This window comes from Enhydra lutris, unplaced genomic scaffold, assembly GCF_002288905.1.
Source record: "Enhydra lutris kenyoni isolate GAN:26980312 unplaced genomic scaffold, ASM228890v2 scaffoldscaffold19, whole genome shotgun sequence".
Taxonomy (NCBI): domain Eukaryota; kingdom Metazoa; phylum Chordata; class Mammalia; order Carnivora; family Mustelidae; genus Enhydra; species Enhydra lutris.
In genome coordinates this window covers 38219248-38236532 of record NW_019154103.1, presented here as the reverse complement: position 1 = coordinate 38236532, position 17285 = coordinate 38219248, and the positions used below count along the sequence as shown (strand labels likewise).

The following is a 17285-nucleotide window of genomic DNA, read 5'->3' as shown; positions in this document are numbered from 1 at the left end:
AACCAACTGAGCCACCCAGGCACACCCTAGCTCTACTCTAATTTCTTAATGCCCCCTTCCCATGTCCCACCTAAATTTGCAAGCAAAATCTCATGACTGATCACGTTACACAAATGAGGACCTAATCCTTTATTTCACTATGCCATTTCGGTCTGATTAAAAGCAAATGTAATAAAAAAAAAAAATAAAACAGTCATTTTCACTAGGTAAGGTTTACTTTTAAGAGTCCAGTAAAATTACTTTACAAAAGTACTAAGCTCAAGGGCAGGCTCTAGGAAGTTGTGTTATTTCTTTGCTTTTAATAGTAATAAGGTATATAAATTGTGAACTCTCCAGCATGTGATCTGTGTGTGTATAGCTACTATGCCCGCTAATTAATGATGAAATTTTCCCTGAGCCCACTTCAGACTCCAGGTCCATTTTTTTAAATTATAAAGCCCGACAAGTGCCACTTCTTTTCATAGTAACTAGATAAAGAAGTCAATCTCCTAAAATTCTGAAGTAACCGTTATGCTAGGCCTTTACAAATCAGGATAATTCCTAAAAAATTAAAAGATGTGGCAGAGAGATCATCTTTGCTATTAAAATAGGAGTTTAGGTACCTCTCTGAAGCTTAAAAAAAAAAATCATCCTTAATTAAAAAAAAAAAAAAAAAAAAAAATATTGAATGGGGTGCCTGGATGGCTGAGTCCTGAAGCAACCGCCTGCAGCGTGGGTCATGACCCCAGGGTCCTGGGATCAAGCCCCACATCAGGCTCCCTGCTTGGTGGGAAGCCTGCTTCTCCCTCTCCCACTCCCTCTATTTGTGTTCCCTCTCTCACTGTCTCTCTGTGTCAAAATAAATAAACAAGCAAACAAATAAATAAAAAAACAAAACTAAAATAAAGCAACTTTCTGCAATACTTACCTGTAGTTTAGACTGAAGAGCCAGGTAAACACGAAGAATTTCTATGCTGCTACGTATTCGAACTGATGCTCTCTCTGGCTCAAAGTTTGGGTTGATTAAATCATTGAAGGGTTCATTTGTAACATCATTTCCCAGCAAAGAATAGTAAAAGAAAAATTCAGGCTGTCTTTCTGGAAGCTTCATGGTACATGGAATTAACTAAACATTCAAGGAAAAAGAAGAGAGTATTAATTTGTAAACCACTATACATGCTACGCATGTCTTTAAGATATCTGCTTAAAGATTTATCTTGAAGACAAACTTTAAGATATCTGCTAAAATACTGATTTTTTTTTTAACTTCTAAGTCTTCAATTATTCACTCAGAATTCCTACATCTCTGAAAAATTACAACCAAATGATTGGTTTAATTTTTCAAGGCTTACTTCAGAAAAGCCCAGAGACTAAAATATTTTTAGAGATTTCTGTTGTTTTCAAGTTTACTTTTCATTCAACTGACCCATGAACAAGTACATGGAAGTTCTTTTAGAAGGAAGTGGTCAAGTATTTTAAACTGAGCTTTCTTTATTTCCATTTACCTTATTTCATCTTATTCTCACTCTCCCACCCTCTTCATTCCTAAGAGAAGGGTTTTAAACAACTGTAATCCAGATTATTAAATGTAACACCTTGGCCCAGGCCTTCGTGAAAAACGCTTTCTAGCCAATCTGTCCAAACTGGGAAAACTATAAATTAATAGTTGCAAAAAGACACTTGCTTTAATGGGAGTGTTACTTCGCAAAGTTCGTACTTTCATAGCCACGTATGGCAAAGACGTGGATTCTTAGACAATACAATATGGAGTCATCTAACAGACCAAGTGCTCGCTAGCACACTGTTAAAAAGACAGTGGTTGTGTTCATCGATGGGTTTTGAATATATCCTAGTGATCATACAACAAGGCTGTTAAATAACTATATCCTGACATGACAGTTACCTAAGACCTCCTTTTAGGCCAAGCAGAGTTACAGGACAGCTTGTAGAGTTCGTGACAATAAAAGAATTAACCACTTAGAATAAAACAGCCCCACATTCAATAGTCACTGGTCTTGTGTGAAATAACACAGTAGATACTCAATAACTCTTGTTTCATATAAAGTATATTTTTGTATGTGAAGTTAATGCTTACTTGAACCCCATACATTCAACTGTATTTGAGTAGGTTTTAGTCTATCTAGAGAGAGCCAGCACTTCTATACCTACAGTTGTTAAGAGCAGATTCTGGATTAAGCCCCCAATTCTGGTTCCATCCATGGGTTACTGTGAAGCTTTGGACAAACTACTCTATCGCTCTGTACCTCTGTTTCTTTTAGGCTTGTTGGAAGGATTAGAAGAGAGAATACTTGTTCAATAGGACAACTCCACCACCCAGCACAGTCAGCTGTGCACAGCTGAGCTGTGCTCAGGAAAATTTTAAGAACTAAAGATAAAGAACTAAAGATAAGAACTAAAGAACCTTAAATATTTCACAGTATATTTAATTTTAAGTTAATTACCACTAAGAAAAGATTCTTTCAAAAATCCTTTAACATCTTTGTATTTGGAAGGTAATTTTTTTTAAACTTCGACATTCAATATTAAGAAAACCACCCAGTCCTCCTGCTCCTAACTCATTCCTCCGTTCTGCAACAGGACAGCACATGTCCTGAGTCACTGAGGAGCACCTGCAAAGGTATTATTTCTTACCTTTATTTGTTGCTTGGTGCTTTCTCACACTACCTTTCTCACTAGTTTGAGGAAAAAACTAAATGGCTAATTTATAAAACCCTTGGCTTGTCTATACATAATGAAAAAAGGAAACAATATCAAAAGATGACTAGATTACTGGGCTCAATTTTTTGTGTTTTTTCATTATTGTAAAATACATGTAACAGAAAATGTGCCATTTTAACGATTACAAAGCATGCACCTCAGTAACACTGAGTACATTCATAAGGCTGTGCATGCACTGGTCACATCTGGTTCCAGAACGCTCTCATCATTTCCAGAACAAACACCACACCCATGAAGTAGTCTCCATTCCCCCTCTCCTCCAGCCACAGAAAAGCACCCATCTGCTTTGGGTCTCTATAGGTTCACCTATGCTAGTCTATTTCATATAAATGCAAGCACACATCAGGTGGCCTTGCGTGTCCAGTTTCCTTCACTTGGCATGCGTTCAAAGTCTGCCTACACCGCAGCACCTGTCAGCACCCCGTTCCGTTATAGTCGCGTAATATTCCCTTGTACGGACATGCATTTGGTTTATCCATTCATCCAGTGGCGGACAGCTGGGTTGTTTCCACCTTTTGGAAACTATGAATACTGCTTAGTACATTGCTGTGCACGTTTTTATTTGTACACCTGCTTTCAGTTCTTTTGATTCACACCTAGCATTGACATTGCTGGATTCCACACTAGTTCGGTTTACTCTTGAGAGAAAACTGTTTGGCTTCCTTTTTAGCAGAGAGAGCCAATGGTCAGTCATCAATCTGGTTTTTGAGTTTTTAAAAACTAAACGGGGCACCTGGGTGGCTCCGTTGGTTAAGCAACTGCCTTCCGCTCAGGTCATGATCCTGGAGTCCCGGGATCAAGTCCCACATCAGGCCCTCTGCTCATCAGGGAGCTGGTTTCTCCCTCTGCCCCTCGCCCCTTACATGCTCTCTCGCTCTCTCTCAAATAAATAAAATCTTAAAAAAAAAATAATAATAAAAATAAAAAAAAAAAATAATAAACGGAGTGACTGGTCCCAGTAAATCATCTTGTATTACAAAGAGCTGTTTTAGTTGTGGATTCAATAAGTCAGTTACTCTCAACAAGCTTTTACTGTACAAATGTAGCTTCACACATACAAACTACATGATAGTCATTTTGGTTATATTATCTCATCCCTCATCCTTATATGGAAAGTTGGTATTATCGCCACTCGACTCCTGAGAAAACTCAAGCCTCAGAAGGGTTACGGTGCCTAAACTGGAGGAGCCAGCTAGTAAGTAGTGAGTAAGCAGAGAGAATGCAAACCCCATGCCAATCCATCTTACTCCGAAACTGTGTAAGAGGGAAGAGAGCATAATACTGGAACAAGAGAATAAGGGAAGTGACTCTATGTCCAGAAATACGCAGGCCCTTTACTTAGCTGTAAAACCTTCCTAAAAAATGGTTTCCTGATCTTGAAAATGAAAATAATAATCCCCTAAAGTTGTGGGAGGATTAAAACACAGTAGTTAGCATAATGCCTGGTCCACAGAAAAGGACACACAGTAAATGATGAGGAACAATTATGCCACCCAGGAGAGTTGAAAAAAATTAAAGTGGTAATGTAAAATGCCTTTGCATCTACTTAATAACACAGTAAAAATATAGCGGCCTCATTATCTAACATGTACCCTGATGTGGTTAATGAAGGCAGTGGACATCTGACCTTCCCCCAGCAGGAACGGCATATGAAGGTGGGGCTATTCATAAGCAGGGCTTTATGAAGAAAAAGAGAGAAACTGATGGGAGAGAGCCAAAAGCATGAATCTGGAATGAGAAATTTTAAATATTTCCTGAGAAAAAGCGTTACCTGAAACTCTTCCAAGTCATGTACACATATATGGTCACTACCAGGTATTTCACTTATAAACGTGGACCTTGCAGGAGCTTTGTACCTCTGAAGAAGTTAACAGTACGGTAAAAATTGAAGTCATAAGCCATTTTCTTTATTTTTGAAATTATTATTTCAGCTACTATAGACCAATATAATGTTGAGAAAGTGGGCTGAATCTTGAGAAAAACGATGGAAGGACAGCTCATTTTGGAAGGAGGCAATGTTGGCATGGGTCGTGAGTGTCCCTGCTCTCCTTGCTGAGGGCACCGAGACCACCAGGCCCAGAGCACTCTCCCCCAGGCTATTTCCCAGGGTTGCTTGTACATCTGGTAACCTCGAGGGATTAAGTATGTTCCTGAAGAGAGACCAGGACTGTTTACATTGCCAGTGGTCTATCTCCCAAGTTCTGTGCTCCTCAGCTGCGGAGCTATTGCTTCTCCTTCTGCCTGCCAGTCCCCCTGCTTGTGCTTGTGTGCAGTCTCTCTCTGACAAATAAATAAAATCTTAAAAAACATAAATAATAAAAATAAAATAAAAATCAATGTTTTCAGTTCATTATGAATCCCTCATCAGAGGGGAAGTCTCACCTGCTCCAACTGGGTGGCGAAGGCTATGGTCACCGACATAATGAAGAAGTCAGAGCAGTACTCTGCTGGGCCGATCTGATGGTAGCCTCCCTCCTCATTTAGCACCACCACAATGTCCTTGGGGTCAAGTCCAGACAGGCTGGCAGGTACTTTATGGGGAAAACCACAATGCAACTACATTACAGTTTGCCATAAACCACTGTAAGATTTTGAAAGCCGGTTATGCTTTGTATTTTGCTGGAGAGTTGTCACGGATACATTCAGTACCTCAGTAAATTTTTTTTTTTTTTTAAACACTCTCTCCCAAGAAACCATTTTAAACCACCATTTTCCTTCTAGTCTGAAATACAGTAACATTTTAAAATTGAACAAACTGCAGAGAAGAGACCCCATAGGTTTCCCGAAGGAAGTGAATCTTTTTTTTTTTTTAATATTTTATTTATTTATTTGACAGAGATCACAAGTAGGCAGAGAGTCAGGCAGAGAGAGAGGAGGAAGCAGGCTACCCACTGTGCAGACAGCCCAATGCGGGGCTCGATCCCAGGACCCCGAGACCAAGAACTGAGCTGAAGGCAGAAGCTCTAACCCACTGAGCCACCCAGACGCCCCAGGAGTGAATCTAAACTGGGGACTGAACCATCAGCCCAGCGTGGCTAAGAAAAGAAAGGGCAATGAACGGAGAATAAAGGAGTAGGAACAGTGTTCCAGGCAGAAGGAACTGGAATACACAGCCTGGGAAGAGAAAGCACGCGGCGGGAGAGTTGGGGGGGTGGCGGGGTGGCGTGCTCACAGTGAGGACCGACAGGCAGGAAGATGCGGGGTCGAGGCCCGATGACAGACTCCCTACACGCCACACTCTAACGAGGGGGTCATTTTCCAAGATTAAGAGGAGAGCATGAAACAATTTTGGGAAGAGAAGTAATATAATGCATACCTCAGAGATACGCATCCCCCATCAATAAGCAATCCTCTCCAGATTCCTATTTTGCAGCCTGAGAAATTGTACCTTTGGCTTGAAAAGGAGCTTAAAACGAAACGGTTCCCCCAAGCAGTCAGGCAGCTGGAAAGACAGCCTGGACTCTGACAGGGGGAAGGCAGCATGCAGGGTTACCCCTGAAGAAATGAACTTCCCACAGCACTGGCTAAATATAGCCAAACAGTTAAGCACACGGATGCTCCAGTAACATAGACTGAGGTTCCAATCCCAATTCTGCCATTTACCAGTTTTATGGATAACCTGTAAGATTTCTTCCTGTTTCCATTATTTGCTCTGCAAAGCTTTTATAATGTTGTTTAGAAGATCAAATTAAATAATCAAATAAAGCATCTGACAACCACTTTAGTTAAAGACATCCACAAAACAGTAACGTCAGCAGAGCTTAAAAATGAGAAGAGTTGGGACGCCTGGGTGGCTCAGTTGGTGGGACGACTGCCTTCGGCTCAGGTCATGATCCTGGAGTTCCGGGATCGAGTCCCGCATCAGGCTCCCAGCTCCACGGGGAGTCTGCTTCTCCCTCTGACCTTCTCCTTGCTCATGCTCTCTCTCACTGTCTCTCTCTCAAATAAATAAATAAAATCTTTAAAAAAAAAAAAAAAATGAGAAGAGTAACTATGACAGGTCTCCTGGTGCCAAGGAGTTACAGGCACAAGTTAAAATTAAAGGGACGAGAACGAGGATAAACCTACTGTAAGACTGGAAGGACTGAAGGTGTCAGTGTGAATGTACAAGGTTCACTAAATGTACGGATAAACAGATATAAAGGCATGTGTACCCATGTTCATGTATGTGTGTTTATGTATACCTACATAAACCAAATCCCTCACTTTTTTCATTAGAAGGTCCTGGCAGCAGAACACCCCAATAGCATCAGGCATACCTTGCACCTAGACTCGTTCTTGTAAGGAAGCAGGGCTCCCTGAACAAACAGCTGAATCCAGGCCTAGACAGGAAAGGACATCAGCCTGTACCATCTTCCTACGCCAGAAACCAAGAGAAAGTTCAAAGAATTATGGAGACAGGCTAAAGGAAACAGAAGCAGTTTGAAGGGGTTCCCCTTGCACAAATCTGGGACAAACAATGATAGATATTTTAACCCATTAAAAACAACAACAACAACAGTAAATTGAAGGTTTAAGGAATGAGTACTTTGACAATTTCTTAATAATGAGTCACAAAATATCAATTCCCTAAGAAAATAGTAATTTACAGTTGAGAACAGATACACACTACACCTTAATCAAGTAATCAAAATGAGAATCATTTTCTCATCAGTAATGAGGCAAATCCAAATTACATGCCACCTGCAAACATGAAATGAGAACAACGGAGCATCACATCCGTGATATTCATGCCAAAGATGTACAACCTACATCTATTATCAGACAAGCTGAAACAGTACAGGGGGACAGGCTCACCCAGAGCTGAGACTCAGTCATGGGACTACAGAAAGGTTCTCCTCTCCCCACACCTTCCCTCTATGTTACTAAAGGCTTATTTTCTTTTTACCCAGTATATTGTGTCCACCTTGCAACAAATAATTACAAGGCATATTAAAAAGCAAAACAAAACAAAAAACTAGGTTTCTATCTCAGGAAAACAGAAAAAATGGCAGCAAATTTTTGCAAATTAAGTTCAAAGCCAGCAGAGGGAGAGAAATAAAAACTAGAGCTTAAATCAATGAAATGGAAACAGGAAATCAATGAAGAAAATCATAGAAACCAAAAGCTAGCTCTCCAAAAACATCAAACCATTAAGCATTTTGCCAATGCAACTAAGAGAAAAGGAGAGAAAACACAAATTATTATCAGAAATAAAAGAGACATCTCTACAGATTCCACGGACATTAAAAGGATACTCAAGGGGGTGGGGAGGGGCAAGATGGCAGAGAAGTAGGAGACCCTGTTTCAATTGGAGCCCTAAAGTGAGCTAATTATTTACCAGAACACCCTGAAAACCATGAAATCAGCCTGAGACGTAGGATTATAAACTTCTGGATCTCTACAGGGGCAGAAGACACCAGGGAGAGGTAAAGCAGAGTGGGAATGCTCAGACTGATACCGGAGGATAAGCAGAAGGGGGAGGGAGCCACCAGAAGCGACCCATTGGAAAGTAATACCCCATACGAAAGTGCCCTGTGGTTGGGGACCAGCATTAACTTGGAATCTGGTTAAAAGCACTCAAACAGAGCAAAAGATCTTAAAGGGCAACTGGTGGAATCAGGCAGTCACGGGCACGGGCCTAGGCCCACGGACCCAGGATGGCCATCGCCGGCAACCACCAGTGCCAGAGAGAGTGCGGTGGAGCCTCCAGTTTCTGGCTGCTGAGCTCCCCCGGGTTGTGTAGCTTACACCACCGCTAGGCTGGGCGCACTCCTGCCCCCACAAGGGGGAGTCTGGTGACAGCGCCAGCCTTCGCTCCCTGGAAGTACAGCCTTTTGCGCTCTGCACACACTATGCAAACTGGGTCTGACCCACACCCCAGCCCGGCCTGAAGGAACTCAACACGACCTCTGGTCAGGATCCTTTGGCAGCAACCTGGGCGGCCATCAAGTCTGGACCCCAGAATCAGTCCCAGCAAAGGCAGCCAACGGAAGCAGACCAATATCCCTGGACCAACTCCCTGGACCAATATCGCTTGCAGTTTTAGCAGCACATGGGTGCAGAGACAAGCGGCACTTCAAGCGACCCCTGAGACAGTGGCTAGGGACTTGCACCGCCTGCACTGAGGTTGCACAGTTCATGGAGTTTGCAGAGGGGGAGTCTGTGTGCTCTGAACCACCAGGAGGAAGCAGACCGAGGCTTCCCTCTGAGATGGAGGTCTGGGTGCAGTTTGTTTCCACTAAACCAAAAAGCCACCAAAAACCAAAACCTCCAGAGAACAAAAGCCTGAAAAACCGGTTTTCACAGAGCCCAGCCCCTTGATAGGGGACAGGAGGACTCAACCCAAGCAAATCTGACTGAAAAACAATGCGGCAGTCCTCTCTCCCAGAAGACAAGCCAAAAGAACGGGAAGACAACCACTACAGGGTCCCCATAAAACTGTAAAACCCCAATATCAGGGGAAAATAATATGTTAAGCTCCTGGTATTGCCCTAAAACCTGTATATTTCACAGATACAACTTTTAATTTTTAATTCGTTCTCACTATTCTTGTTCTTTTTAATTTTTTAACCTACTTACCATTACAACCAGAGGATTAATACAACATATTCCATAATAACCTTTTAACTTGAACTTTTTTCATAAATGTACCGTGTTTTTTCCTTTTCTATTTTTAATATACATATACATATAAGCTTCAAAGTAATCCTCTTCCACTAATCAATACTACCCCTATATATAAACCAATTTTAATCTCCCTTCATCTCTAGAAAGTTGAGTCCTCTAACAAAGATATCAAGATACACCCAGGAAGAATTCCTCGCCCACATTAAGGATTTATTATAACCACCCTCCCATCTTTTTCTTCTGCCAGTGTTTCTGTGTATTTGTTTTTGTTCTGGTATTATATAAATCTTATCCTTGGGGATCATTTTGGCTGGGTTCTTTTTTGTTTCCATTTACTTTTGTCGGTCTTTTTGTCTGTTTTTGTTTGTATACCTTATAAATCTTATCTTTGGGGCCCATTCTGGCTGGGTCTTCTCTTCCCTCCCCCCCTTTCTCTTTCTCGCTCTTTTTTCTTTTTTCTTTCTTTTTGGTGGTGACTCCCGATTGCTCAGAAGCATTCCAGAGTGCACCTTGCCTGGATCATGACTGATATATTCAGCGATACATCCCCTCAACCACCTCTCACCAAAATGACGAGGAAGAACACCCAACAGAGGAAAAATTCAGAGACTGTGCCCTCTCCATCAGAATTATTGGATAAGGACACAATTCACGGTTAGAATTATCCAGGCAAAGGCTAGGTTGGAGAAAACCATTAGTGACAACATAGACTCTCTAATAGCAGAAGTGAAAGCCGCCTGGGAAGTTAAAAATACTATCAATGAGATCCAATCTAATCTAAATACTCTAACAGCTAGTGTAACCAAGGCAAAAGATCTAGAGGACAAATTGACAGGAAAAAAGGATCAGAAGGAGGCCTGGAAGAATAGCTTAGAAGCCATGAAAACAGAATTAGGGAAATAAATGACCCTATGAAATGTTCCAACGTCAGAATTATTGGGATTGTGATAGGATGGAGAAAGAGAGAAGACCAGAAGATAGAGCTGAACAAATTTTGGATGAAAATTTTCCCAATCTGGGGAATGGAACCCACGTTTGTGTCCTAGAGGCTCAAAGATCACCCCCCAAGATAACCAATCTAGAAAGACCTCAAGGCACCTGATTGTGAGACTGACGAATCATAATTTTAGACAACTGCTTCTGAGGGCAGCTAGGGGGAAGATTCCTTCCGTACAGAGGAAGGTCCATCAGAATAATGTCAGACCTTTCCACAGAAACCTGGCAAGCCAGAAAGGGATGGCAAGACATATTCAGGGCACTAGATGAGAAAAGCGTCCAGCCAAGAATACTTTATCCAGCAAGACTGACATTCAAAATGGATGGAGAGATAAAGAGCTTCCAAGACCCGCAAAGTTTAAAAGAGTATGTGACCACCAAGTGAGCACTACAAGTAATATTAAGATTGGGGGGGGGGGGCGCCTATAAAAGAAGAAAGAACCCAAGACTGACTTAGAACAGAAATTTACAGAGACAATCTATAGAAACAAGAACTTCACAGGGAACATGAGGTCAATAAAAATGTGTCTTTCAATAATCACTCTCAATGTGAATGGCCTAAATGCTCCCATAAAACAGCACAGGGTTGCAGACTGGATAAAACAACAGGACCCGTCCATATCCTGTCTACAATAGACATGTTTGGAACCTAAAGATACATCTAGACTGGAAGTAAAGAAATGGAGAAGCATCTTTCATGCCAACGGGCCTCAAAAGAAAGCTGGGTAACGATTCTCATATCAGATCAATTAGATTTTAAACTAAAGACTATAGTCAAAAGATAAAGAAGGGCGCTAAATCATTCTTAAAGGGTCTATCCACCAAGAAGATCTAACAATTGTAAATATTTATGCCCCCAATACAGGAGCAGCCAATTACATAAGACAACTGTTAATCAAGATAGAGAGTCACATTGATATGAATACATTAACAGAAGGGGATCTTAACATGCCACGTTCAGTAATGGACAGATCACCCAAGCAGAAAAATCAATAAAGAAACAAGAGCATTAAATGACACACTGGACCAGATGGACCTCATAGATATATACAGAACATTCTACCCTAAAAAAACAGAATACTCATTCTTCTCCAGTGCACACGGAACTTTCTCCAGAATAGACCACCTACTGGGTCACAAATCAGGACTCAACCGATACCAAAAGACTGAGATAATTCCCTGCATATTCTCAGACCACAAAGCTTTGAAACTGAACTCAACCACAAGAAAAAGTTTGGAAGGAATTCAAATACCTGGAAGCTAAAGACCACCTTGCTTAAGAATGTTTGGATCAACCAGGAAATCAAAGAAGAACTTAAACAATTCATGGAAACCAATGAGAATGAAGACACATCGGTCCAAAACCTATGGGATACGGCAAAGGTGGTCCAAAGGGGGAATACATAGCCATCCAACCTCACTCAGAAAAATTGAAAAATCCAAAATGCACCAGTTCTCTTTACACCTTAGAGAACTGGAAAATAAACAAAAAATTAAGCCAACCACACACACAAGAAGGGAAATAACCAAGATTAGAGCAGAGATTAGTGAGATAGAAACTAGAGATACAACAGATACATCAATGAAACTAGAAGTTGGTTTTTTGAAAGAATCAATAAGATCGATAAACTACTGGCCAAATGAATCCAAAAGAAAAGAGAGAAGGACCCAAATTAATAAAATTATGAATGAAAAGGGAGAGATCATGACTTGATGATTTCCTTGGTATCAAGGAAATAGAAATAATCATCAGAAATTATTATGAACAGCTATATGCCAGTACGTTAAGCAACCCAGACGAAATGTATGCATTCCTGGAAACCTATAAACTCCCAAAACTGAATCAGGAAGAAACAGACAACCTGAATAGACCAGTATCTAGAAACGAGATTGAAGCTATGATTAAAAACCTGCCCAAATACAAGAGTCCAGGACCTGACAGATTCCCAGAATTCTACCAAACATTCAAAGAAGAAACAATCCTATTCTCCTATACCTGTTTCAAAAAAAAACAAACAGAAGGAAAACTTCCAGACTCTTTATGAAGCCAGCATTACCCTGATCCCCACACCAGGCAAAGATCCCATCAAAGAGGAGAATTTCAAACCAATAACCCTGATGAATACAGATGCCAAGGTTCTCAACAAGATCCTAGCTAAAAGGACCCAACAGTACATTGAAAAGATTATCTGGGGCACCTGGGTGGCTCAGTGGGTTAATGCCTCTGCCTTCAGCTCACGTCATGATCCCAGAGTCCTGGGGGGAGCCTGCTTCCCTCTCTCTGCCTGCCTCTCTGCCTACTTGTGATCTGTCTGTCAAATAAATTTTAAAAATCTTTAAAAAAAAAAAATAAATAAAAATAAAAAGATTATCCACCATGACCAGGTGGGATTTATCCATGGCTTTACCCATGTGGGATGCAGGGTGGTTCAACATTCACAAGTCAATATGATAGAAAAAAATCAATAAGAGAAGAGAGAAGAACCACATGGTCCTCTCAACTGATGCAGAAAAAGCATCTGACAAGATACAGCATTCGTTCCTAATTAAAATGCTTCAAAGTGGGGCGCCTGGGTGGCTCAGTGGGTTAAAGCCTCTGCCTTCGGCTCAGGTCGTGATCTCAGGGTCCTGGGATCAAGCCCCACATCGGGCTCTCTGCTCCGCAAGGAGACTGCTTCCCTTCCTCTCTCTCTCTGCCTGCCTCTCTGCCTACCTGTGATCTCTGTCTGTCAAATAAATAAATAAAATCTTTTAAAAAAATAAAATAAATAAAATGCTTCAAAGTATAAGGATAGACGAAACATTCCTCGACTTCATAAAATCTATCTATGTAAAACCCACAGCAAATATCCTCCTCAATGCGGGAAAGCTGACAGCCTTCGCTTTGAGATCAGGAACATGACAAGGATGTCCACTCACACCACTGTTGTTCAACATAGCACTAGAAGTCCTAGCAACAACCATCAGACAACAAAAAGAAATAAAAGGTGTTCAAATTGGCAAAGAAGTAGTCAAACTCTCTCTCTTTGCAGATAACATGATACTTTATATGGAAAACCCAAAGATTCCACCCCCAAACTACTAGAACTCATATAGCAATTCAGTAATGTGGTAGGATACAAAATCAATCCACAGAAATCAGTTGCTTTCTTATACACTAACAATGAAAATACAGAAAGGGAAATTAGAGAATCAATTCCATTTACTATAGCACCAAGAACCATAAGATACCTGGGAATAAACCTAACCAACAAAAGTACAGGACCTATACTCGAGGAACTGCACAACACTCACAAAAGAAATTAAAGACTCAAAGATGGAAGAGAATTCCATGCTCATGGATCAGAAGAATAAACATTGTTAAAATGTCTATACAGCCTAGAGCCATCTATACTTCCAATGTCATCCTGATCAAAATTCCACCGGCATTTTTCAGAGCTGGAACAAACAATCCTAAAATGTGTATGGAACCAGAAGAGACCTTGAATTGCTAAGGAAATGTTGAAAAAAGAAAAGCAAAACTGGGGGCATCACATTGCCTGATTTCAAGCTTTACTACAAAACTGTGATCAAGACAGCATGGTAGTAGCACAAAAACAGACACAGACCAGTGGCACAGAGTAGAGAGTCCAGATATGGACCCACAACTCTATGTCAAATGATCTTCGACAAAGCAGGAGAAAACATCCAGTGGAAAAAAGACAGTCTCTTCAATAAATGGTGCTGGGAAAATTGGACGGCTAGGTATAGAAGAATGAAACTCGACCATTCTCTTAAACCATACACAAAGATAACTCAAAATGGAAGACCTCAATGTGAGGCAGGAAATTATCAAAATCCTAGAGGAGAACATAGGCAGTAACCTCTTCAACATCAGCCACAGCAACTTCTTTCAAGACATGTCCCCAAAGGCAAAGCAAAAAAACAAAAAAAAAAAAAGCAAGCAAAAGCACAAATGAACTTTTGGGACTTTATCAACATCAAAAGTTTCTGCACAGCAAAGGAAGCAATCAACAAAAGAAAGAGGCAACCCATGGAATGGGAGAAGATACTCACAAATGACACTAAAGACAAAGGGCTAATATCCAAGATCTATAAAGAACTTCTCAAACTCAACACACACAAAACAGATTATCACATCAAAAAATGGGCAGAAGACATGAACAGACGCTTCTCCAAAGAAAACATGTGAATGGTTAATGGACACATGAAAAAATGGTCATCATCATTAGGGACCCAGGGATTATGACCTGAGCCGAAGGCAGAGGCTTTAACCCACTGAGCCACCCAGGCGACCGGGAGGTAATTTCTTTTTTTATTTTTTTAAAGATTTTATTTATTTATTTGACAGAGAGAGATCACAAGCAGGCAGAGAGGCAGGCAGAGAGAAAGGAGGAAGCAGGCTCCCTGCTGAGCAGAAAGCCCGATATGGGGCTCGATCCCAGGACTCTGAGATCATGACCTGAGCCGAAGGCAGCGGCTTAACCCACTGAGCCACCCAGGCGCCCCCGGGAGGTAATTTCTTCTAAGAAACCAGAATACACTCTAAATCAAGTGGGTGGCCCTATTCTACTCACCAGTCTAATATGCAATTATTTTTTATTTTTTTATTTTAAATTATTTCCCCCTATCTTCTCCCCGTTTTCAGGTCTCTTCTGATTTGGTTAGCATATACAATTCTGGGGTCTTTCCCACCCCTTTTAATATTTAGTTCTCATTCATCTATTCCTATCTGGATAAAATGATGAGGTGGAAAAACTCACCACAGAACAAGAACCAAAGAAGAACAAGAGGCAGTACTGACGGCTAGGGACCTAATCAATACAGACATTGGTAATATGTCGGAACTAGAGTTCAGAATGACGATTATTAAGGTGCTAGCTGGGTTCGAAAAAGGCATGGAAGATATTAGAGAATCCCTTTCTGCAGAAATAAAATCCCTTTCTGGAAAAATAAAAGAACTAAAATCTAACCAAGTCGAAATCAAAAAAGCTATTAATGAGGTGCAATCAAAAATGGAGGGTCTTGGGGCACCTGGGTGGCTCAGTGGGTTAAGTCCCTGCCTTTGGCTCAGGTCATGATCTCAGGGTCCTGGGATCAAGTCCTTCATCGGGCTCTCTGCTCAGCAGGGAGCCTGCTTCCCTCTCTCTCTCTCTCTCTGCCTGCCTCTCTGCCTACTTGTGATCTCTGTCAAATAAATTAAAATCTTAAAAAAAAAAAAATGGAGGGTCTTACTGCTAGAATAAATGAGGCAGAAGAGAGAATTAGTGATATAGAAGACCAAATGATGGAGAATAAAGAAGCTGAGCACAAGAGAGACAAACAACTACTGGCCCACAAGGAGAAAATTCGAAAGATAAGAGATACCGTAAGATGAAACAATATTATAATATTAGAATAATTGAGATTCCAGATGAAGAAAGAAAGAGAGGGGCAGAAGGTATATTGGAGCAAATTATAGTAGAGAATTTCCCTAATATGGCAAAGGGAACAAGCATCAAAATCCAGGAAGCACAGAGAACCCCTCTAAAAATAGGTCCACAGCTCGTCATCTAATAGCAAAACTTATAAGTCTTAGTGACAAAGAGAAAAATCCTGAAAGCAGCTCAGGACATGAGGTCTGTAACATACAATGGCAGAATTATTGGATTGGTAGCAGACCTATCCACACAGACCTGGCAGGCCAGAAAGGACTGGCATGATACATTCAGAACATTAAACAAGAAAAATATACAGCCAAGAAAACTATATCCAGCTAGGCTGTCATTGAAAATAGAAGGAGGGGGCGCTTGGGTGGCGCAGTGGGTTAAAGCCTCTGCCTTCATCTTGGGTCACGATCCCGGGATCCTGGGATTGAGCCCCACATCGGGCTGCTCCGCAGGGAGCCTGCTTCCTCCTCTCTCTCTGTCTGCCTCTCTGCCTACTTGTGATCTCTGTCTGTCAAATAAATAAATAAAATCTTAAAAAAAAAAAAAAAAAAAAGAAAATAGAAGGAGAGATAAAAAGCTTCCAGGACAAATAAAAATTAAAAGAATTTGCAAACACCAAACTAGCCCTACAGGAAATATTGAAACGGGTCCTCTAAGCGAGGAGAAAGCCTAAAAGTAGTAGACCAGAAAGGAACAGAGACAATATACAGTAACAGTCACCTTACAGGCAATACAATGGCACTAAAATTCATATCTCTCAATAGTTACCCTGAATGCAAATAGGCTAAATGCCCCAAGCAAAAGACACAGGGTATCAGAATGGATAAAAAAAACAAGACCCATCAATATACTGTCTACAAGAAACTCATTTTTAGACCCAAAGACACCTCTAGATTTAAAGTGAGGGAGTGGAAAACAATTTACCATGCTAATGGACATCAAAAAAAAAAAGCTTTAACCCACTGCGCCACCCAAGCGCCCCCTCCTTCTATTTTCAATGACAGCCTAGCCAGATATAGTTTAGTTTCTGAGATGGCAAACCTTATATCAGATAAATTAGATTTTAAGCCAAAGACAATAATAAGAGATGAGGAAGGACACTATATCATACTTAAAGGGTCTGTCCAACAAGATCTAACAATTTTAAGTATTTATGCCCCTAACATGGGAGCAGCCTATTATATAAACCAATTAATAACAAAATCAAAGAAACCCATTGACAATAATACTATAATAGTATTATAGGGGGGACTTTAACACCCCCCTCAATGAAATGGGCAGATCATCTAAGCAAAAGATCAACAAGGAAATAAAGGCTTTAAATGACACATTGGACCAGATGGACATCAGATATATTCAGAACATTCCATCCCAAAGCAACAGAATACACATTCTTCTCTAGTCCACATGGAACATTCTCCAGAACAGATCACTTCCTGGGCCACAAATCAGGACTCAATTGGTACCAAAAGATTGGGATCATTCCCTGCATATTTTCAGACCACAGTGCTCTGAAGCTAGAACTCAATCACA

At 40.8% G+C, this 17285-nt stretch overlaps 1 protein-coding gene across 2 annotated transcripts in view; it reads right to left on the bottom strand.

Annotated features, from left to right (window-relative positions):
• Positions 1-17285, bottom strand: part of LOC111148272 (centrosomal protein 120) — an 82024-nt gene that overhangs the window by 50724 nt on the left and 14015 nt on the right. For both annotated transcript variants that reach the window (XM_022504748.1, XM_022504749.1), the window contains exons 5-6: positions 5101-5249; positions 908-1105 (exon numbers count right to left, since the gene is read on the bottom strand). In XM_022504748.1, coding sequence (XP_022360456.1) covers positions 908-1105; positions 5101-5249 — 347 coding nt within the window. The remainder of the gene's footprint in view (positions 1-907; positions 1106-5100; positions 5250-17285) is intronic.